The sequence below is a fragment of the Heterodontus francisci genome, chromosome 1 (genome assembly GCF_036365525.1).
Source record: "Heterodontus francisci isolate sHetFra1 chromosome 1, sHetFra1.hap1, whole genome shotgun sequence".
Taxonomy (NCBI): Eukaryota; Metazoa; Chordata; class Chondrichthyes; order Heterodontiformes; family Heterodontidae; genus Heterodontus; species Heterodontus francisci.
In genome coordinates this window covers 272,213,728-272,237,879 of record NC_090371.1, presented here as the reverse complement: position 1 = coordinate 272,237,879, position 24,152 = coordinate 272,213,728, and the positions used below count along the sequence as shown (strand labels likewise).

The window sequence follows — 24,152 nt, the reverse complement described above, 5'->3', positions numbered from 1 at the left end:
CTGCCTGGATCGGTGGTGGAGGCAGAAACCCTCAACTCATTTAAAAGGTACCTGGACATGCACCCGAGTGCTACAACCTGCAAGGCTACGGACCAGGTGCTGGAAAGTGGGATTAAATTGGGCGGCTAGTTTTTTCAGCCGGCACAGACACGAGGACTGAATGGCCTCCTTCTGTGCCGCAATCTTTCTATGGTTCTATGGAAGCAGGATTTGAAGAATGACAGCTTTTGTGATGGATACCGTTGGGGCTTTCAATGATTGGTCAAGAAACCCAGAAGTTGTAGAAGCACTGGGTACTGCAGAACTGCCTCCTTTGCTGTATCTGACAAGGATATCTTACTCACCAGTCATCAATGATAGGCACACAACTGGATCATAAACTTACATGGGAATAGTCTTACAAACAGTACCTAGGCACCTTTGATTATATAGGACTGTTGGGAGTGCTTCTGTGCCGAGCTTCACCTAACATCTTTATGTTCTGCTAAGAATCAAGCATCATGCTTGAAACCAGGATTGTCTTCAACCAAACTATATCAACATCGACCTGAAATGTTATCTCTGTTGCTCTCTCCAGCAATGTTGTCTGACTGGCTGAGTATTGTTTTATATAACTATGAAAAGTGTAAAGTCCTTCTGCTGCATCTGGAACAAGTCTTATTTCAGTAATATGATTACTGAAGACAGTGTATTACAAGTCGATGTTGATAGACAGCATTTTGGAATCAATAATTCTGGAAGATCTGCCATTTCCAACAACAGTGTGCAGCAGTTTATTCTCCAGCACTGCAAAATCAGGTAGGAACCAGATATGGGGAGGGGGAAAATGGGAGCGTGAACTAGGAGGGGGTGCCAGCATAAAATGGGGCAGGAGGAGGAACGCAGTGTACCAGCATGAGCTGACAAAGGGAAAGAGGAAACATGCCGATGTGAAATAAATGGTGAGAGTGGAAAGAGTGTCTGCAAAAATTATAAAAACTGATGAAAGGTTATTGACCTGAAACATTAACTCTGTTTCTCTGTCCGGAGATGCTGATGACCTGCTGAGTATTTCAGCTTTCCAGCATCCACAGTATTTTGTCTATTTCCACCTCTGTAACATTGCCAGACTTCGCCCCTGTCTCAAATCATCTGCTGCAGAAACCCTCATTCATACCTTAGTTATCTCTAGATGACTATTCCAACGCAATTCTGGCTAGTCTCCTTAAATTTGAGGTCATCCAAAACTTTGCTGCCCGTGTCTTAACTCACATCGCAGACCTACATTGGCTCCCAGTCAAGCAATGTCTTGATTTTAAATGTCACGACCAGGTGAGAAAGGGGTCTAGGGTTCCCTCTCAGCCTTCACCTGGTCTTACTGTGACAGGGTTTAATTTTAAACATACCTTTTTTTTAGCTCCCCTTTAGTGAATCCTTGTTCACTAACTTCCAACTATAAGGCAAAGAAACAGGTTTTCTTAGATTTAAAGAAAAAACGTTGAACTTTATTAAACTTAAACTCTAATTCGGTTAACGCCTACGGATACGCAATGTGCCCATGCTAGCATGCATATGTGATACATACATGCAGAAAGAGACAGAAATGAGAAGAAAAAAAGTGGACAAGTTTGAGGCAATATCTGAAGATGGTTTTGGTTACTGTTCTTCGAGTTCGCTGTAAAGTCCTCGATTGTAGGGAGGTCTTACTTTTCATTGGGGCCCAGTATTCTTCTTAAACCTTGTTTGATGTAGGAGACTTTTCTCTCTTGTGTCCTCAGTGGGTCCAGAGGCTTATGAGAAAGAGATGAGAGCAGACAGGAGAGGTCTTCTCAATCCAGGAGCAAACAAACAGTCTTTCCTTTTTTAGTTCAAGCTCTGTGGCTAGTTCAAAAAAACCCTGGACCAGCCAGTTAGTCATGTGACAAGCTGGTTTAATCAGTCCTAGCTTTCGTGGATTTGTATCACCTTAGCAGTCTCTGGAATGCTCTTCCTTACACCTTCAACGTCTGGTGATCAAAATCCATTGTGGGTTGAATGTGTCAGGGAATGGTCCTTTAGTCTCCACAAACACTGTCTGTTAGTATGCAAATACTTTTCAGCTAAGCGTCTGGCAGCCCTTGTAACAGGCCTTCTCTTCTTCCCAGCAAGTTTAAAATCAATGTTCATATGACAAAATTAATATGCCTCATTCTTGGCAGGTGGGGGCCTGTACGACATAAAATTATCCTTGTTTTTAAATCTCTCCCTATCTCTGTATTCTCCTCCAGCTCCACAACCCTCCCAACATATCAGCACTCCTCTAATTCTGGCCTCTTGTGCATCCCTGATTTTAATCTCTCCACCACTGATGACTGTGCCTTCAGCTGCCTAGGTTCCAAGCTCTGGAATACTCTCCCTACACCTCTCCAGCTCATTTTCCTCCTTTAAGACCCTCCTTAAAACCTACCTCTTTGACTAAGCTTTTGTCATCTGACCTAATATCTCCTCTTGTGGCTCAGTGTGATACTTAGTTTCATAATGTTCCTGTGAAGCATCTTGGAATGTTTTATTACGTTAAATGCTATATAAATACACATTGATTTATAAATCAATCATGTTTAGCAACAGAGGGTGCACAATGACCTGCAGTTTCCCCACAGAAAGAGGGGACATTTCCATAATTGTTGTCATGATCTTTGCTTTACAGGAATGGAATGTTCGAAATATCTGCAGCTGAGATTACAACAAGCCCCCCTCCTGCTACACTTTGAGGGTAAAATATGGCAGGCCTATATTCAGGGCTATTTTGAGTTGGCAGTTATCTTGTGTCAGTTTCTCAGATGATATTGGACAGTTTTGCAGGTCAGTAGGGACCTGTCTTGAAAGGTTAAGTTCACAGAAGGATCTGACATGTTCAACGTAGACCTTAAAAGTCAGCAAGCATGTATGCGATAATGGGGAAGTGGGTGGTCACCTCAGGTTCATCTGCTCGATGCCAGTCAAAGTGGACCTCAAATCAGAATGGAGTTGGAGAAATAGAGTACAACAACTCCGAAGTCTAAAGCTTCAGGACTAAAACTTTTCAAAGAAAAACTTGATACTTTTTTGAAAGAAGTTTCAGTCTACAAGCAAAAGGACGAAGAAGGGTTTCCAACTTTTCATCCAGCAATCATAACTGTGAGCTTTTTCTAATGCAAGAGACGAAAGGTTTGCTGCTTAATAGCAAACAGAAAAGGGAATGAATGACCTAAAATAGGGCCTCATTCTGTGAAGAGAGATCATCTGCTAATGTGATTCTCCCCCATTTGGAGGTTCAACAATTTTCCTATTACAATGTAAAATGGGCAGTGAAATACAATGACTAGATTGAATAGACTGATAACCTGAAAAGGTCACAATTAACTTGAAAGATTGATGCGGTGACATGTTAAAATTAAACCTTCAAATAAAAGAGGTGGTGCACCGTGACCTTTCCTGTGTTTTCCAGCCAAATTCTGTAGACTTCTAGATTAAGTATATCTGGATAGGCAATTCTGTATTATTTAAAAACTATAAACAGTTAGTAACTTTAAGCCACCAGACATCATTCCAAAAGACCAAACATTTTTGTTTATAATACAGTAAAACTTTACATCTGCACAGGAAGGCCTGCTCAAGTCTGCAAATGAGTCCCGACCCGACCCCGACAGAACCCCAACCGAGCCCGAGCAGAGTCCTTCCATTTTTTCCCGCGCCCGACGATCAGGTAACTTACCTTCCGTTTTTCACTGTGTTCCTTACCTGCACAAGCTTAAAATAACTGTAACAAAACCACCTTTAAAGTTCAAAAAGTAAATTACCATTAGAATCACTTACCTGAGGTTGAGAGAGAGCGTGTCCGATCCAGCCCGACCTGCACCCGAATGCCGGACCCGGAAGTGCGACCTAACCTGAACCCAACATGTCAGTGGGTCCCGTCGGGTTCGGGTCAGGTAGCAAGCCTTTATCTACACATATTTCAACTCAACTTTTCCAGTCATAAATTCCTATGACTATTTTCATAAAAGTGCCTATGTGAACCTGTCAACAGTGACAACTGTAACACACTCTCGGATGTCCAGGGGTCAATAAAGAAGCCATATAAATTCAAGTTCTTTCATTGCACTCACCCAGTAATAGCTGCATCGCCATCACTGGCAAGAAGGTGCAAATACAGCATTACAAGTTTACATAGGCAGTTTCCATTATAATAAAAAACAGAAAATGCTGGACATGCTCAGCAGGTCTGGCAGAATCTGTGGATAGAGAAACTGAGCTTACAGGTCAGAGTTTCAAAGGGCCACAGGGTCAGGACGCGGCGTGAGCATCATCTCAAAATCCTGGTCCCGGAGGATCCCAATGCCTCTTGGACAGTTTCGAATTTTCAAAGTGCTGGCCAGGAGGAAGGGAACAGGAAACACGCACGCAGCCAATTAACAGTCCATTAAACTCTTTTCGGAGATTGTTAAGGGGACAGGGTATTTGGGAAGGCAATTTTTAAATCTGATTTCGGCAATCCCGACCAGTCTGGTGCACGTTAATGCGCAGTTATCAGGGTCGCACAGGGCAAAAGAAAGTTTGTTTCCATGTGTGTCGAAATGAAATTAGCACCGGGTCGAGGGCTGTACTTCCACTTGGCGAGCATAACCACTTTCCATCACCTTTATCATCCTAGTGCTTACATGCTCTGTCTGCTCTCCACAGCAAGGCAGCAGCTGCCCCCAACGTGACTGCCACCTGCCTTTACCACTGGCACTAAGCTGGCCGCACCCACCTCCTGCAGGAGCTCAGCACCTCCAATTGGCATTAGCATTCAAAGATCGCATCGCGAGAGCGACACAGCTGAAGGGCGAGGCCAGGATCTGGAATTCATCAGGGTGTCAGGTTCCTGACCCCGCTTTGAAAATCCAGCCCAACATTTCAGGTCAATGACCATTCATGAGAATTGATACTGCCAGACCCAGAGTGTTTTCAGCATTTTCCATTTTTATTTCAGATTTTCAGCATCCCGCAGTGCTTTTTTTGCTTTCATAGCAGTTTTCATTCTAACGGTGGTCAGGAATTTGGAACAGAAATGAGATCCTCCCCATAGTTCACCAGAGGACTGCACTGGGCTGCCCCTGTGCACGGGAAGCAGGAGGTACCTGACTGAACTGGAGGGCAGTGGCTGGGTTTGACAATGGGGGCCAAGCCATTCACCCAGCCAGCACACTCAGAGCGACAGCAGCAAGTTCGGATTGAAAGCACCTAACCTGCAAAGTTACAATGAGGAACAGCAGAGCGCAGCAACACAGACAATGCAGCCAGAGCCGCCTAAACCCCGTTCTGCCTCCGCGGCGCCGCTCTCCCCTCGGCCACGGCTCCCCTTCCATAATGTAACAGAAAAAAAGGATACAACACTAACCCCGCCTCCAACCTGTCACCATTGGCTCGTTCCGCCGCCGCTCGCGGGGTGTCCCCCCTTTGTGATGGTCTCACCGTGCTGCACGCAGAGTGGCTGCGCAAGCTGCCAATCAACTGCTTGACCCCACCCCCGCCTGCGCTGAGCGGTGTCACGTGTGCAGGACTCCCTTTTTCTCCCCTCCACCTTCTCTTCACCTGCATGAGTGAGTTCTAAGGAGGAGCCTTCAGTTACTGTTGACAACTATAATGTTAGAAACATGAATCCACCTCTGCTGGAGTTTTTTCTTTAAAACTGGCAATTTTATAGTGCCTTTCATAAGAAATAGGAGCAGGAGTAGACCATATGGCCCATTGAGCCTGCTCCGCCATTCAATAGGACCATGGCTGATTTTCAACTTCAACTCTGCTTCCGCACCTGCTCCCCATATCCCTCGATTCCCCGAGAGATCAAAATTCTGTCTATCCCAGCCTTAAATGTAGTCAACAATGGAGCATCCACAACCCTCTGGGACATGAGAATTCCAAGGATTCAAAGTGAAGAAATTTCTCCCCATCTCAATCCTAAATGATGCTGAGACTGTGCCCCCGAGCACCGGACATCCCCAAAGCACTTTAGAGCCGATAATGTACTTTGAAGTACTGGTGTGAAGTAGGAAATGCAGCGTAGTGGTACAGGAACAATAATGTCACTGGACTTGTAATCCTCCAGAGACACGATTTCAAATCCCACCATGGCGGCTGGGTGAATTTAAATTCAATTAATTAATAAATCTGGAATAAATGAACCTGGAGTAAAAAGCTAGTTTCAGTATGGTGACTATAAAACAACTGGATTGTCATAAAAACCCAAGCAGCTTACTGACATCCTTTAGGGAAATAAATATAGAAAAATAGGAGCAGGAGTAGGCCATTCGGCCCTTCGAGCCTGCTCTGCCATTCATTATGATCACGGCTGATCATCCAACTCAGTAACCCGTTCCCGCTTTTGCCCCATACCCTTTGATCCCTTTAGACCCAAGAGCTATATCTAACTCCTTCTTGAAAACATACAATGTTTTGGCTTCAACTGCTTTCTCTGGTAGTGAATTCCACAGGTTCACCACTCTCTGGGTGAAGAAATTTCTCCTCATCTCAGTCCTGAAAGGTTTACCCGTACCTTTAGACTATGACCCCTGGTTCTGGACTCCCCCACCATCGGGAACATCCTTCCTGCATCTACCCTGTCAAGTCCTGTTAGAATTTTATAGGTTTCTATGAGATCCCCCCCCTTCACTCTTCTGAACTCCAGCGAATATAATCCCAACTGACTCAATCTCTCCTGATACGTCAGACCTGCCATCCCAGGAATCAGTCTGGTAAACCCTCGCTGCACTCCCTCTATAGCAAGAACAACCTTCCTCAGATAAGGAGACCAAAACTGCACACAATATTCCAGGTGTGGCATCACCAAGGCCCTGTATAATTGCAGCAAGACATCCCTGTTCCTGTACTCAAATCCCTTTGCTATGAAGGCCAACATACCATTTGCCTTTTTTACTGCCTGTTGCACCTGCAAGCTTACCTTCAGCAACTGGTGTACGAGAACACCCAGATCTCACTGCATATTCCCCTCTCTCAGTTTATAGCCATTCAGATAATAATCTGCCTTTCTGTTTTTGCTACCAAAGTGGATAACCTCACATTGATCCACCTTATACTGCATCTGCCACGCATTAGCCCACTCACCCAACTTGTCCAAATCACCCTGAAGCCTCTCTGCATCCTCCTTACAACTCACCCTCCCATCCAGTTTTGTGTCATCTGCAAATTTGGAAATATTACATTTAGTTCCCTCATTGAAATCATTAATATATATTGTGAATAGCTGGGGTCCTAGCACCGATCCCTGTGGTATCCATCAGTCACTGCCTGTCATTTGGAAAAAGACCCATTTATCCCTACCCTTTGTTTCCTGTCTACCAACCAATTTTCTATCCATCACAATATACTCTCCCCAATCCCATGCGTTTAATTTTACAAGCTAATCTCTCATGTGGGACTTTGCTGAAAGCCTTCTGAATCTGCCACCCTTACCCAGTCTGTCCTACATATAACTCCAGACCCACATCAATGTGGTTGTCTCTTAACTGCCCTTTGAAATGGCCTAGTAAGCCGCTCAATTGTACAGAAAAGTCAAATAAGAATAAAACTGGACAGACTACCCAGTATTGACTTACGCACTGGAAGCAACAAAGACATACCCTGCCCAGTCGATCCTGCAAAGTCCTTCTCACTAATATCTGGAGACATGCCCAAATTGGGAGAACTGTTCCACAGGCAAGTTAAGCAACAGCCTGTCATAATCATGCTCTCCACTTACCGGACAGCCAATGTCCCAGACTCCTCCATCACCATCCCTGGGTATTTCCTATCAGAAGTGGTGGCACAGTGTATACAGGTAGGAGGAAGGGACCCTGGGAGTGCTCAACATTGGCTGAATATCCCATGAAGTCTCATGGCATCAAGTCAAACATGGGCAAGGAAACCTGCTGCTGAATACCACCTGCCGCCCTCTCTCAGCTGATGAATCATTACTCCACCATGTTGAAAAACGTTTGGGTAGCAAGGCACAGAATGTACTCTGGGTGGGGAATTTCAACGTCCATCACCAAGAATGGCTCAGTAGCACCAATATTGATTGAACGGACTGACTCCTGAAGAATATATCTGCCATACTGGGCCTGCAGCAGGTGCTGAGAGAACCAACAAAAGGGAAACACTTACTTGACACCATCCTCCCCAGTCTTCCTATCTCAGATGCATCTGTCCTTGAAGGTATTGATAGGAGTGACCACTGCACAGTACATGTGGAGATGAAGTCCCGTCTTCACATTGAGGATACCCTCCACCGTGTTGTATGACATTACCATCATTCTAAATGGGATAGATTCAGAATAGATCTAATAGCTCAAAATTGGGCATTCATGAGGTGCTGTGGGCCATCAACTGTAGTAAAACTGTATTCAACCACAATCTGTAATCTCATGGCCTAGCATATCCCTCACTGCATTACTATCAAGCCAGGAACTAATACTGGTTCGATGAGGAGTGCAAAAGAGCATGCCAGGAGAAGCACCAGGCATACCTAAAAGTGATATGCCAACCTGGTGAAGCCATAACACAGGACTACTCGCAGGCTAAACAATGGAAGCAGCATGCGGAAAATTACCTTGCTATGTCCTGTCCACAAAAGGCAGGACAAATCCAATCCAGTCAATTACCGCTCCATCAGTCTACTCTCACTCATCAGCAAAATAATGGAAGGTGTCATTGACAGTGCTATCAACTGACATTTACTCAGAAATAACCTGCTCACCGATACTCAGTTTGAATTCCACCAGGGCCACTCAGTAAAACCCGGCTCGGGTATAAAATTAAAACCCGACCCGGGCCCGACCCGACCCAAAAATAACAAACATATTATTGAAACAGATAAAAATCGTAGATTAAAACGAAAACAATACGAAACAAAACTGTACAGTCCAGCCCGACCCGACCCGAGCCTGAAGGCTGGACGCAGAATACAGACCCGAACCGACCCGAACTCAACACATGTAGTCAGGTTTGGTTGGGTTCGGGTCGGGTAGCCAGGCTTTACCACTCAGCTCCTTACTTCATTACAGCCTTGGTTCAAAAACGGACAAAAGAGCTGAATTATAGAGATGAGGTGAAAGCGACTGCCCTTGACATGAAGGCAGCATTTGATCGAATGCGGCATCAAGGAGCCCTCGCAAAATTGAAGTCAATGGAAATCGGGGAAACCCTCCACTGATTGGAGTCATACCTAGCAACAAAGGAAAATGGTTGTGGTTGTCGGAGGCCAATCATCTCAGCCCCAAGACACCTGCGCAGGAATTTCTCAGGGTAGTGCCCTTGTTGCAACCATCTTCAGCTGCTTCATCAAAGACCTTCCCTCTAACATAAGCTCAGAAATGGGGAATATTCGCTGATGACTGTGCTGTGTTCAGTACCATTCAGAACTCCTCAGATGCTGAAGCAGTCCATGCCCGGATGCAGCAAAACTGGACAACATTCAGGCTTGGGCTGATAAGTGGCAAGTAATTTTCATACCACACAAGTGTCAGGCAAAGACCATCTCCAATAAAGGAGAATCTAATCATCTCCCCTTGATGTTCAATGGCATCGCCATCACTGAATCCCCCACCATCAACATGTTATCATTGACCAGTAAAATAACTGGACCAACTATATAAATGCTATGGCTACAAGAGCAGAACAGAGGCTGGGAATTCTGTAGCAAGTAACTCACCTCCTGATTCCCCAAAGCCTGTCCACCATCTACAAGGCTAAGTCAGGAGTGTGATGGAATATTCTCCACTTGACTGGATGAGTGCAGCTCCAAAAATAATTGAGGCTCCACACCATCCCAGGATAAACAGCCCGCTTGATTGGCACCCTATCCTTAAAAACTCACTCCCTCCACCTCCAGTGCACAGTGACATCAGTGTGTACCATATTCAACCTGCCAAAGCTGCTTCAACGGCACCTTTCAAACCCACGACCTCTACCACGTAGAAGAACAAGGATGCAGATGCATGGGAACACCACAAGTTCCCCTTCAAGTCGCACACCATCCTGACTTGGAAATACATGCCGTTCCTTCACTGTCGCTGGGTCAAAATCCTGGGACACCCTCCCCAACAGCACTGTGGTACACCGACACCACATGGACTACAGTAGTTCAAGAAGGCGGCTCACCACCACCTTCTCAAGGGCAATTAGGGTTGGGCAATAAATGATGAGACCATGCCATATCCAATGAGCGAACAACAAAAAATTCACATAGCAAGCCCCCATGAAAAGCAATGTGCAAATGACCAGATAATCTGTTTTTGTGATGTTGATTGAGGGATAAATATTGGCCAGGACACTGAGGATAACTCCCCTACAAAATAGTGGCATTGTTTACACGCATCTGAGAGAGCAGAACAGTCTTAGTTAAACATCTCATCTGAAAGATGGCACCTCTCCCCCAGAATTCCTTTGAAGAGTCAGCCTTGATTTTTGTACTCAAGTCCTGGAGCAAGACTGGAATCTACAACCTTCTGATTCAGAGGCAAGCGTGCTACCAACTGAGCCACAGCTGACAATGTAAATACAATTACTCCAGATACTGGAAATACAGAACTCCACAGGGAAGAGAAGGCAGGAAGAGGAAGGGTCTCCACTACAAGTGCTCACTAGATAATTAAGGATAAACCTGGTTCATCCCATCAAGACCCTTCAGACCCCCTTATGCAATTTCCAATTATTTCTTAAATGTTTTTGGGCTTTTTGCCTTCACTCAATCTGGAAGATAATTCCAATTTGGATATTTTTATTCTTGGAACGTAGGTGATGTTGGCATTTATTTCCCACCTCTAGTTTCCCTGAGAAGATGGAGGTGGGCCGCTTTCTTCAACCACTGCTGTCTTTGCGGTGATTTTGCTTCCACACATGTCTTTGAGTTGAGAATTCCAGGACAGTTGGGTGAGTTGCTACAGTATAGTGTTTATGCAACTATCTGAAAGTTAGCACTGTGCATTCGGCAATCAGGATTATTTCCATTATATACTACAGCATTAAAAAGATGGATTGTTAGCCCTGAGGCACCCTCTGCCAGTCATTTCACACATGTGAAAGTGTATTCAGTTCTTAGAGGCCATGGGTCTTGCTATGGTAGCTATGAATTGTAACTGTACACACCAGTACATGCCAATCATTCTGCTTCCATACATCTGTGAAAAGCATGCCTTTCATTTTTATTCTATCCAAAGACACATAGGAATATTAGCAGACCATTCACCCCTCGAGCCTGTTCTACCATTCAATTAGATCATGGCTGATATGTACCTCAACTCCATTTACCTGTCTTTTGCTCCCTTTGATACCTTTACCTAGCAACAATTCATCAATCTCAGTCTTGAAAACTCAAATTGTCCTAGATTTCGCAGCCTTGTGGGAGAGAATACCAGATTTCTGCTGTCTTTTGTGTGAAAAAGTGCTTCTTGTTTTCTGTCCTGAATGGCCCAGCTCTAATTTTAATATTATCTCCCCTCATTCTAAATTCCCCCACCACAGGAAATAGTTTTTCTGTATCTACCCTATTGAATCTTTATAATATTTTGAACACCTTGGTCTGATAATCCCTCAATCTTCTATACACAAGGGAATGCTAGCCAAGTTTTTTGCAACGTCTAGTGAATCTGTGGTGCATCCCCACCAAGGTCAATACATCCATCCTGAGGAGCAATGTCCATAACTAAATACAATATTCAAGATGGGGCCTGACCAAGGCTCTGTACAAATGAATCATAACTTTCTTCCCCTAGTATTGCAACCCCCTTGAGCTAAAGGCCTTTTAAATGTTTTTTTGTTCCTCTATAATAGCTTTTACTGATTTATGCTGTATATTGTTGTTAGTGTAGTTTGAATGTTGTTTACAGATGTCTTGGAGTTGTTGGCTAAATAGTAACTTACTTATTTCATGTACGTAACTACACTCTCATTAAGCATGTCCAGCTAGCACCTTTCATGATGCTTCCAGCTTCTTGATAAGCAAGGGGGTGAAAGGTTATCGGGGGGTAGGTGGTAATGTGGAGTAATCAGTTCAGCCATGAACTTATTGAATGGTGGAGCAGGCTCGAGGGGCCAAGTGTCCTACTCCTGCTCCAAATTCAGATGTTTGTATGTTCCATGCCTAATACCCATGTGACTATAACATTATCATCACAGTGGGAGGGGTTACTCTCACTGTAGTTTGTTTAGTTTAGTTTAGAGATACAGCACTGAAACAGGCCCTTCGGCCCACCGAGTCTGTGCCGACCATCAACCACCCATTTATACTAATCCTACACTAATCCCATATTCCTATCACATCCCCACCTGTCCCTATATATTTCCCTACCACCTACCTATACTAGGGGCAATTTATAATGGCCAATTAACCTATCAACCTGCAAGTCTTTGGCATGTGGGAGGAAACCGGAGCACCCGGAGGAAACCCACGCAGACACAGGGAGAACTTGCAAACTCCGCACAGGCAGTACCCAGAATCGAACCCGGGTCCCTGGAGCTATGAGGCTGCGGTGCTAACCACTGCGCCACTGTGCCGCCCCAAACTGTGCTGTCTCAAACATTAAGCCTTCAGACCCTTATACTACATCTCCCCTAAGTCTTTGTCCATATTTATTTTTGATATATATATATATACATACATACAATCATTTATTTTGACTTTACATACTATCCCATCTCCCCCCCCAAGTCTCTGACATCACAGATTCAGTCTATCAGCAGGCTTCATGACTCTCCCTGATTGTCAGACTCGGAAGATCGGTAATCTTTCTTGAAAGTCTTCTTTGACGATGTGGATGGTCTTGACCAATGTTTGTATTATCCTGTTGTCTCTGGTTTACTTGATCATCATCTGGTTCCTCCAGATATATGACTGGTTGTTGTATTTGAGGAATAGGGATAAGGTTGCTCCTATTTTGGCGTATAGTAACCTCGGGAGTGTGTACTACATAAGATCTCAGATGAACTTCATCTCTCTGGATGACTCTACCTTCACGTCCTAGATCTCATATTTATACCTTCTCTCCATCCTTTAACATTGGTAGGTTTCTGGTACGAAATCTCTTATTGTAATTGCAAGCTTATTGGTTGCTGTTAGCCTTTCCTCCGGCTTGACCTTTTTTGTAGTCTTGTACGTCTAGCCCTGGAAGTAGTTTTCTGGGAAGGATGGGAAGTTGAGTTTTTAGCTTCCTCCCTGTCAACATTTCTGAAGGTGAAAGTCCACATAACAATGAAATAGATTGATAATTCAATAGTGCGGTTGGAAGATCTTCATTCTTCTTCAACTCCTCTCTCTGCTTCACCATTTGATTGACGGTAACGAGGGGAGCTTGTGAGATGTTCAAATCCCCACTTCCTCACAAATTGTGTGAAATATTCATTTGCAAACTGTGGTCCATTGTCTGACACAACCTCATCAGGAATGCCATGCATTGCAAAGATCGCCTGTGAAGTTCTAATAGCAGATTCTGTTGTTGTTGAATACAATCTTTTCACTTCAATCCATCGTGAAAAATAATCGATTACTACGATGTAAGATTTTACATTGTACATAAATAAATCCATTCCTAGACGTTCCCATGATCTAGTTGGAAATTGTGTGGTTATCAGAGATTCCCTTTGGTCTAGTCTGTGTAGCGCACAGTGCGAGAGGTTACTGTCACTGTCTCAAATATTAACCCTTTCAGACCCTTATACTACAATTTATACATTCAGACTCACAAATCTTTTTGCCCTATGTTGTTCCTAGAGTCGCAACATGTACAAAACAATCCAATTTATCTTTCCAAAGTGGATAACCTCTTACTTGCTCACAGTGAACCTTATCTGACATAGTATTTCCTGCAGAATTGCACCATAAGGCTGGCCTCAGGATAGCAACACAGACAGACTCAAAGCATTAATTTAAAGCCTATCTATTCCCCACTCGTACCATTCAGAAATAGAAAATGTTTGCATTTTAAAGTCAGGTCCCTTCTCCTTTACATTGAAAAATGTATTCAACGGTTCCACGATGTATTGGTTGGTACCTGCCATCTAATACATTTTTTCTTTGCTTGCGTCCATAAATTTCTTATAACTGCTTCCAAACAATTTCAATGTGAATCATATCTAGAATTAATCCCACTCGATGGATAACTTTCTACAACATTTATGATTAGTTTTTCATAGGCATGAAAACATTCCTCCTGTAGGACTTGGAAACATTTTACAGTAACACTGTAAATGTTGTGCAAAAAGTACCATTTCATTCATCAACTATACAACACTACTAGGGTGTTCTCAACTATTGTACTAACCAATATCAAAAGAACGTAAAATCCATTTATATAGGAGTTGTGAGATTGGTGGGGATTAGCCAGTTTTTGACTTGTTTCCTGGTGATTGACATCCTGCTACTTAAATTTACTAAAACCAGCAATAAAGACAGACCTTTCTGAAAGCTCTTTTTCTCATAATTGTATCAATTTTGTTGTACTAAGCTGATGTAGAAGTATGCCAGGAGTACATGGCATTGAGAAATTTTAAGCTGATCATTAATGCACCTTTTCTGTCATGAAAGGATTTATCTTGGATCGCTTGTTAATATTTTGTACTCAAAGGGCGATGCAGTGGTATTGGGAGATTGAACAATATCAAACACATCTGTTACATTACGTACCAAAATAACCAGAACAAAAAATAAATTTTGCACTAAAATAAAAACAAAATTCTGTGGATGCTGGAAATCTGAAATGTTCTGATAAAAGGTCATAGACATGAAACATTGGGCTGGATTTTACCAAGCCCTTGACATTGGTCTCCGTGGCAGCAAGGGTGCTGGGGTGGCCGAAAGATGGGACCGGCACGGAGCCTGACATCGAGAGGGCCCGGCCTGATCCTCCTGGCAGCAGCGAGGCTGTGTGCTGCCCCACACCACACCCACCAACCCCCGCCCCCTGCCACTAGGCGACGGGACCCAGATTTCAATATTTGAATTAATGACATGCATAAATTTAAAAGGACTTACCTTCCATCTTGCAGGCCTGCCTCGATCTTCGGCATGGCGGCTGACACTCCAGTGCCTTCAATTCCCTGTCTGGGGAAAGCCGGCGTGAGACTGGTGGGGAGGGGGGAGGAGTTAGGATTTTCTGTGTGGCGGTGGGGGGAATGGGTTCAATTAAACGTAATGGGTGTAGGGGATGGTGGGAAGGGGTGAACTACAAACTTTGTACAGTCTGAGGGGTAAGGTCAGTTTTGAAAGGTAAGTGTTTTGGGGGTGGGGGAAAGGGCAAATAGTTAATGTAATTGTTATTGAGCGGTGGGAAAGGGGCATTAGAAACTTATTTAATAAATTTGGGGGGGTGTATCTTCAAAAGATCAAATCGACCGGCAGTGCTGGCTGCCCTAAAAATGGCGCCAGCGCCTATGCACAGGCAGCTGATGCCATTACCGGGGATGGACAGCCTGCCCCCGCCACGTGATTGGGGGGTGGGGGCAGACCGTCCTGGCTATTTAAATGAGCTGCTGTGCATGAGACTGCGGTGGCTCTTTGGCATGTGGCCTCCCCCGCCAAGATCGACGGCAGGCTCTTAAAATCCAGCCCATGATCTCTGTTTCTTGCTCCACAGATGCTGCCAGACCTGCTGAGTATTTCCAGCACGTTGTGCTTTGTTATAAATTTTTCACTGCTTGGCATTAAAGTGCGAGTTAAAAACAAGAGTGCAAGAAAGTGAAAAAATAGGAAAACGGGAAGAAAGAAAACAGAAGGAAAAGGCAGAAAAAGAAAAACAATCAACTTACATTTGTATAGTGCCTTTCATGACCTCAGAACATCCTAAAGTGCTTTATAGTCAATGACGTACTTTTTGACGTGTAATTACTGTGGTAATGTAGAAAACACAGCAAGTGCCACAAACAGCAATGTGACAATGACCAGCTAATCTGCTTTAGTGGTACTGGTCGATGGATAAATATTGGCCAGTACACCAGACAGAGCTTCCTCAAAATAGTGGCGTGGGATTTTTTTTACATCCACCTGAGAGGACAGACTGGGCTTTGGTTTAAAGTTGCATGTAAAAACACAGAACCTTGGACAGTGCAACACTCCTACACTTGAAAGTCAGCTAGCTCATATCAACAGGTTTCTGGAATGGGACTTGAACTCACAATCTTATGACTCAGAGGCAAGAGTGCTACAAGGTGTTGACCATGCGCTGGTCTTTGGGAAACTGTACCATTTGGACGAATTAGAGGGCTCCCTTGGGTGGTTATCTATTGCCCATGGAGTATGTGATGTTTATGGTTTCTCATACAAAGATTGCATTATCCACCTGTTTGATATATCTGTGGACTGTGGCTGATTGACGTTGCTGATGGGCGTCCTGCCAGCTCGGAAAGAGCTGGAGGCAAAATAGTTCAGGGGTGCAGTGATCTGCATAGCCAATGGCAATGCCATGCTCACCTTAGAATATCAATGACGATCATCCTGAAACAATATACATTGCAAGTTTGCTGCCACCCTGGTTAATCTCAGCCTCTGCATACGTTGCCCCTCTTTCAAGTCCAGATAGTTACACTATGGCTGATGCATTCAGCAGTGTAATTGAGGTGAGACAGTTAGATCCCCTTCACCAGTAATGTAGCCATGCTTCCCTGGCATCCATTCTCCCTTTCACATCATTTTTTTCCCAAGTAATTCATATCAATGAGATTCAAGAGGTAGACTCGTTTGTGAAGAAGTAAAATGGGAACAGTAATGTGTAACAGCAAAGTGGCTCTGAAAAGAATCGAGATAAACAAATTCACCAGAAGTGAAAAAAAGCCAGACAGCCACTCACCAATTCTTACAGAAGTGTAATTTAGATCTCTCCCTATCCCCAACCCCCACCATGTGTGTTTCCAGCTCCTCTTTTTAGGCTAATTTTAACCGACCCTGCCTTGCAGGTCATTGACTGGATGTCATCAGCTGCCCAGTTTACATCCTGCCCAATTTCATTTTCCACTGAAAGCTGAATTTACATATGGCTGTATATACTGTAAACGACTGACATCTCTTCAAACCTCTCCATCTCAGACTATATACATAACTTGCACTATATAGATGTTCCCTTATCTTAGGTATTTTGAAATGAGTGATATTGACAGTACAAAATGACTAGTTTCAGCTTGATAATGATCTAGAAATTATTTGCTGTTGGCTACGTTTTCCATGTCGCTAACTGCCAGATAGATGAATCATAGAATGGTTACAACACAGAAGGAGAGCATTTGGTCCATTGTGTCCGTGCAGTTCTCTGCAAGAGAAACTCACCTAGTCCCACTCCCCTGCCCTTTCCCTGTAGCCCTGCAATTTTTTTTCTATGGATCAATATCCAATTCTCTTTTGAAGGCCTTGATTGAATCTCCCTCCACCACACTCTTAGATAGTGCATTCCAGATCCTAACCACTTGCTGCGTAAAAATGTTTTTCCTCATGTGGCCGTTGTTTCTTTTGCCAAACACCTTAAATCGGTATGCTCTTGATCTGGATCCCCCCCTCCAAAGGGAACAGTTTCGCCCTATCTACTGTGTCCAGACCCCTCATGATTTTGAACACCTCTATCAAATCTTCTCTTAATCATCCCCTCCAAGGAGAGCAGTCCCAGCTTCTCCAATCTATCCACGTAACCAAAGTCTCTCACCCCAAAACCATTCTCATGAATCTTTTCTGCACCCCCTCTAAAGCCTTCACATCTTTCCTAAAATGTGGTGTCCAGAACTGGACACAATATTCCAGTTGAGGCCGAACCAGTGTTTTATACAGGGGTTCATCATTACTTCCTTGCTTTTGTACTCTACGCCTCTATTTATAAAGCTCAGAATCCCGTATGCTTTATTAACCACTTTCTCAACTTGCCCTGCCACCTTCAATGATTTATGCACATATACCCCCAGGACCCCCTGCTCCTGCAACTCCTTTAGAATTGTGTGCCCTTTATTTTACATTGTCTCTCCTCATCCTTCCTACCAAAATGAATCATTTCACAAGATGATTTAATCATCATTCCCAGTCTACAAGTGCAATCTGAGTTTTGCTGTTTTTTGCTTGTGTGAACTGACAGTGCCTCAAGTGTAAGAATCCTTCACTGCCCTCCTGTGCCCAAGGAAAAATTTTCAGCTATTGTTGTATTGTAATGAGGTGTCCAGTGGGCAGCACTCCGGCACTGAGCTCAGTCACAAATGGTTCTAATCACAGATTAATCATCCTATAGGATTATTTTTAAATTGTCCAATGGAAGTCAATTAGGAGCAGGAGTAGGCCATTCAGCCCATCAAGCCTGCCCCACCATTCAATATGATCATGGCTGATCATCCATTTCAATGCCTTTTTCCCACACTATCCTCATATCCCTTTGTGTCATTTGTATTTAGAAATCTGTCAATCTATGTGTTAAACATACTCAATGACTGAGCTTCCACAGCCCTCTGGGGTAGAGATTTCCAAATATTCACAATCCTCTGAGTAAATTTAATGACTTGGATGTGAATGTCGGGGGCATGATTAGTAAGTTTGCAGATGACACCAAAATTGGTGGTATAGTGGACAGCGAAGAAGGGTGCCTAAGGTTACAACAGGATATATATAGATCAACTGGGAAAGTGGGCAAGGGATTGGCAAATGGAATTTAACGCAGACAAGTGCAAAGTGTTGCATTTTGGGAAGTTAAACCAAGGCAGGACATATACAGTGAATGGCAGGGCCCTGGGGAGTGTTGTTGAGCAGAGAGACCTGGGGGTGCAAGTACATAGTTCCCTGAAAGCGGCAACACAGATAGACAGGGTGGTGAAGAAGGCATATGGCATGCTTGCCTTCATCGGCTGAGGCATTGAGAACAAGAGTTGGGACGTCATGTTACAGTTGTACATAACATTGGTTAGGCTGCACTTGGAGTACTGTGTGCAGTTCTGGTCGCCGCACTACAGGAAAGATGTGATTAAGCTAGAGGGGGTGCAGAAAAGATTCACAAGGATGTTGCCTGGTTTGGAGGGCTTGAGTTATAAAGAGAGATTGGTTAGGCTGGGTCTGTTTTCCCTGGAGCGAAGGAGGCTGAGAGGGGACATGATAGAGGTATATAAAATTATTAGAAGCATAGATAGGGTAGATAGCCAGAGTCTGTTTCCCATGGTAGGGGTGACTAAAACTAGAGGGCATATTTTTAAGGTGAGAGGGAGGAGGTTTAAAGGGGATCAAAGGGGTACATTTTTCACACAAAATATAGTGGGTATCTGGAATGAGCTGCCAGAGGAGGTGGTGGAGGCAGGAACAGTAGCAACATTTAAGAGGCATCTGGACAGGTACCTGAATAAGCAAGGCATAGAGGGATATGGAATTAATGCAGGCAGGTGGGATTAGTATAGATAGGCATTATGGTCGGCATGGATGCGGTGGGCCGAAGGGCCTGTTTCTATGCTGTACGACTCTATGACGCTATAAAGAAATTTCTCCTCATCTCTGTCCTAAATGGCTTCCCCCTTATTTTGAAATTGTGTTCCCTGGTTCTAGACTCCCCAACCAGGGGAAACACCTTAACTGCATCTACCCTGTCTATCCCTTTAAGTATTTTGTAGGTTTCAATGAGATCACCTCTCATTCTTCGAAACTCTAGAGAATACAGGCCCAGTTTCCCCAATCTCTCTTCATACAACAGTCCTGCCATCCCAGGAACAAATCGTGTGAATCTTCATTGCACTCCCTCTATGCAATAATATCCTTCCTAAGGTAAGGGGACCAAAACTGCACACAGTATTCCAAGTGCGGTCTAACCAAGGTTCTATACAATTGAAGCAAGACTTCACTACTCCTGTACTCAAATCCTCTTGCGATAAAGGCTAACATACCATTAGCCTTCTTATTTGCTTGCTGCACCTGCATGTTAGCTTTCAGTGACTTATTGGCAAGGACACCCAGGTCCCTTTGTACATCTACACTTTCTACTCTCTTACCATTTAAGAAATACTCTGCACATCTACTCCTCCTACCAAAGTGGATAACCTCACATTTTTCCACATTATATTCCATCTGCCACGTTCTTGCCCACTCACTAAGTCTGCCCAAATCCCCCTGAAGCCGCTTTGCATCTTCCTCACAACACACATTCCCAGCTAATTTTGTGTCATCCACAACTTGGAAATACTACATTTGGTCCCCACGTCCAAATCATTGAAAAATATTGTGAACAGCTGGGGCCCAAACACTGATCCCTTCCAGTATCCACCAGTCACAGCCTGCCAAAGCGAGAATGGCCCATTTATTCTTAATCTCTGTTTTCTGCCTGTTAACCAATCCTTAATCCATGCATTTGTCTCCTATCCCATGTGCTTTAATTTTGCTAACCAACCTCCTGTGGGGGACTTTATAAAAAGTCTTCTGAAAATCCAAGTATACCACGTTCACCAACTCCCCTTGATCAATTCTGTTAGTAACATCCTCAAAAATCTTTAACAGGTTCGTCAAACACGATTTCCCATTCATAAATCCATGTTGACTATGCCCAATCAGATCATTATTATCCAAGTGTCCATTTATCACATGCTTTCGAATAGATTCTAACATTATCCCAATGACTGATGTAAGGCTAACAGGTCTGTAATTCCCTGTTTTCTCTCTCCCTCTCTTCTTAAATAGTGGGGTGACATTTTCTACCTTCCAATCTGCAGGAACCGCTCCAGAATCTATAGAATTTTGGAAGATGGTCATCAATGCATCCACTATCTCCGCAGCTACCTCTTTCAACACTCTGGGGTGTAGAATATCAGGTCCTAGGGGCTTATCAACCTTCAGCCCCATTAATTTCTCCAATACAAACTTCTTACTAATACTACTTTCCTTCAATTCCTCATTCCTCCTAATCGCCTGGATCTCTAATTCTGGGAGATTTCTTGTATCTTACTCAGTGAAGACAGACACAAAGTAGTCATTTAGCTTCTCTACCATTTCTCTATTCCCCATTATAAATTCTCCTGACTCTGCCGTAATGGACCCACATTTGTCTTAGCCAAACATTTCCTTTTTACATACCTGTAGAAGCTTTTACAGGTTGTTTTTATATATTTTGCTAGCTTACATTCATATTCTATTCTGCCTTTCTTTATCAGTTTCTTTGTCCTCCTTTGCTGTATTTAACAATCCTCCCAATCCTCAGGTTTGCTACTATTTCTGGCAACTTTATAGGCCTTTTCTTTTAATCATATGCAATCCTTAACTTCCTTTGTTATCCACAGTTGACTGCCTTTACATTTGGGGTTTTTAGTGCCTTGAAGAAATGTATCGTTGCTGTAAACTATGTAATATTTCATTAAAGACTAGACATTGTCTATGTACGGTCATACCTTTTAATGTATTTTCCCAATCCACCTCAGCCAATTTGCCCCTCATACCTTCATAATTTCCTTTGTTCAAATTTAACACCCTGGCTTCAGATTGAATGACCTCACTTTCAAACATAATGTAAAATTCTATCATATTATGGTCACTCATCCCTAAATGTTCTTTTACAAGATTATTAATTCAAAGTGATTCTAGACAATGCAGCCGGCGGGGACGACATCCGACTGCGCCAACCTGTGCACATGCGCAAATGGGGTCCTGCTCTCTGCGCGTGCGCTGCGTTCCGTATTGCCAGGACTGGTACATGCATGCCCAGATGACGTCATTGCATAACGCGGGAGAGAGAGCAAGCGGAGAGGCGAGGAGAGAGCAGGGTGTGGGGGAGGGAGCGGGGTGTGGGGGAGAGAGTGGGGGAGGGAGCGGCCAAAGACCTTGGTGGTGGCGGCGGGTGCGCTCTCCCCCTGCCCCCCCGCCCACTCTCTCCAGCAATTCCCCCCTCTCCTCGATCTCTTCGGCCATTCCCTCCCACCCCGCCCGCTCTCTCCAGCCATTCCCCCCCCACCCACTCTCTCCAGCCATTCTCCCCCCACTTCGGCCATTCCCCCCCACCCCCCACCCACTCTCTCCGGCCATTCCCCCACTCTCTCCGGCCATTCCCCACCTCTCTCTCTCCGGCCATTCCCCCCCCCCCCCCACTCACTCTCTCCGACCATTCCCCCACTCTCTACGGCCACCCCCCCCCCCCTCTCCGGCCATCTCCTGCCCGGCCCGCTCTCTCTGGCCATTCTCCAGCCCCCCCACCCCCCGCCCACTCTCTCCAGCCATTCTACCCCCGCCCACTCTCTCCGGCCATTCTCCCCCCCCCCCCCCGCCCACTCTCTCCAGCCATTCTCCCCACCCGCCCTCTCTCTCCGGCCATTCTCCCTCCCACCCCCCACTCGCTCTCTCCGGCCATTCCCCAGCCAGCCGATTTCTCCAGCCATGTGTTTACGTTGCCTTTGTGTGATTATTTGAGCAGTGCCATCTTTAGTCCTGGCAGCTGCCTGAACGTCACTGACTGTGACGTTTTAGTTGAGCAGGCTGCATTTGTGCATGTGCCAGTGCAGCGCCAGCTAGTGGTTGCGTTGTCAGCAAATGCAGCCTTATTAATTAGCCCTTTCTCGTGACATAATACTAGGTCTAAAATAGCCTGCTCTCTAGTCAGTTCCTCAACATACTGCTCGATAAACCATCCCTAACACACTCCAGAAACTCGACCTCCACAGCATTAGTGCTCATTAGGTTTACCCAGTCTATTTGCAGATTGAAGTCATCCATGATTACTGTATTACCCATGCCACATGCTTCTCTAATCTCCTGATTAATACCATGCCCCACACTACCACTACTGTTTGGTGGTAAATTGGTAAATACCCAGAGTTATTCCGGATATAGGATGAATATTATTGCAGTGTTATTTTATGTCTCTCTCTATATTTCTAATGATCGTGATTGTGAGTGAATCATGTTCTGTTTTCCTTTTACTGCCTTTGTCTACAAGCAGTCACTTTCAGGGAATGATGCATTTGAACTCTGTCAATCAACTTTCCATTCCAGCTGCCACATTTCTTCTTTCACAACAGTGCTTGTGAGACACCCCATCACCTTTACAGCCTAGTCAGAACCTGCTCTCTTTCCCAAAATCTGTGCACTTTCCAGTGATGGATATCTGAATAATGAACAGCAGCAGGAACCCTGGCTTTGTCCCATTCTTAGCCCAGGTGTACCAAGGGTAAATGGTGGATTTAACCTTCACGTTCTGGCTGAGATCAGTTAAATGCCTGCAAATCAGGAATTGAACTTTCCTAGTCTATATTTAGCCATTCTAATACCATGATGTAGGCACATAGCCATCAGGAGGATAGTGTTAATGGTTTTAACATTTCTAACACAGAAACAAGAAAGAAGTATATAAATACAATGGAGAGCTGGAAAAGGTCACAAGGTACAATAAATCAGTTGTATTCAAATATCGTAGTTTTATCTTGTAGGATCAATAGAGAAGTATCTAGCCCCCTCCTCTCAAGCTCATTCTCTCATTCAATTAGGTCATGTTTGATCTGTACCTCAACTCTATTTTCCCACCTTTGCTCCACAACATTTGATACCTTTACCTAATAAAAATCTACTGCTGTCCGTCTTGACAGCTCTAATTGATGCCCTAGCACCACAGCCTTTTTAGAGAAGAGTTCCAAATTTTCATTATCCTTTGTGTGAAAAAGTGCCTCCTGATTTCACTCCCAAATGGTCTAGCTCTAATTTTAAAATTATGGCCTTTTGTTCTGGATTCCCTCACCGTAGAAATAGTATCTACCCTATTGAATCCCATTATCATTTTAAAGACCCAGTTTAGATAACTTCTCAAACTTCTAAACTCAAGGAAATAAATGCCAAGTTAGTTTTTTTTCCAGTTTTACACAGAGCTGTCTGAACTTCCCTCAACTAAGATTGTGAGTTTTTTTACCTGTTTTCTGCCTCCTGTCAGTGTTCTATTGACAAGGGAAGTGCAAGTGCCAGCCAGACTGAGCCACCCTTCGGTTTTTCTTCTCACACTGTGATTGTATCTTCTCTTTGCTCAATTCCTCCCCAGTACACTTGTTACATGTTGGATTTTATCCCTTTGTGAACTCAATTTACTTTAAATGTAGCACTTCATTATAAATTGTACTCAAATCCATCTGGGGTAAAATGGTCAGAAGTTAACAGCAGCAGCCCTGTTACCACCTCAACCCTGCTATTCCACCCCCCCCCCCCACCCCCCCCCCCCCAC

General features: G+C 44.2%; 1 protein-coding gene across 1 annotated transcript in view; it reads right to left on the bottom strand.

The window, feature by feature from the left end:
• fut10 (fucosyltransferase 10) overlaps positions 1–24,152 on the bottom strand; it is a 103,798-nt gene that overhangs the window by 33,912 nt on the left and 45,734 nt on the right. The window contains exons 6-7 of the mRNA XM_068036847.1: positions 13,357–13,520; positions 5,229–5,375 (exon numbers count right to left, since the gene is read on the bottom strand). Coding sequence (XP_067892948.1) covers positions 5,229–5,375; positions 13,357–13,520 — 311 coding nt within the window. The remainder of the gene's footprint in view (positions 1–5,228; positions 5,376–13,356; positions 13,521–24,152) is intronic.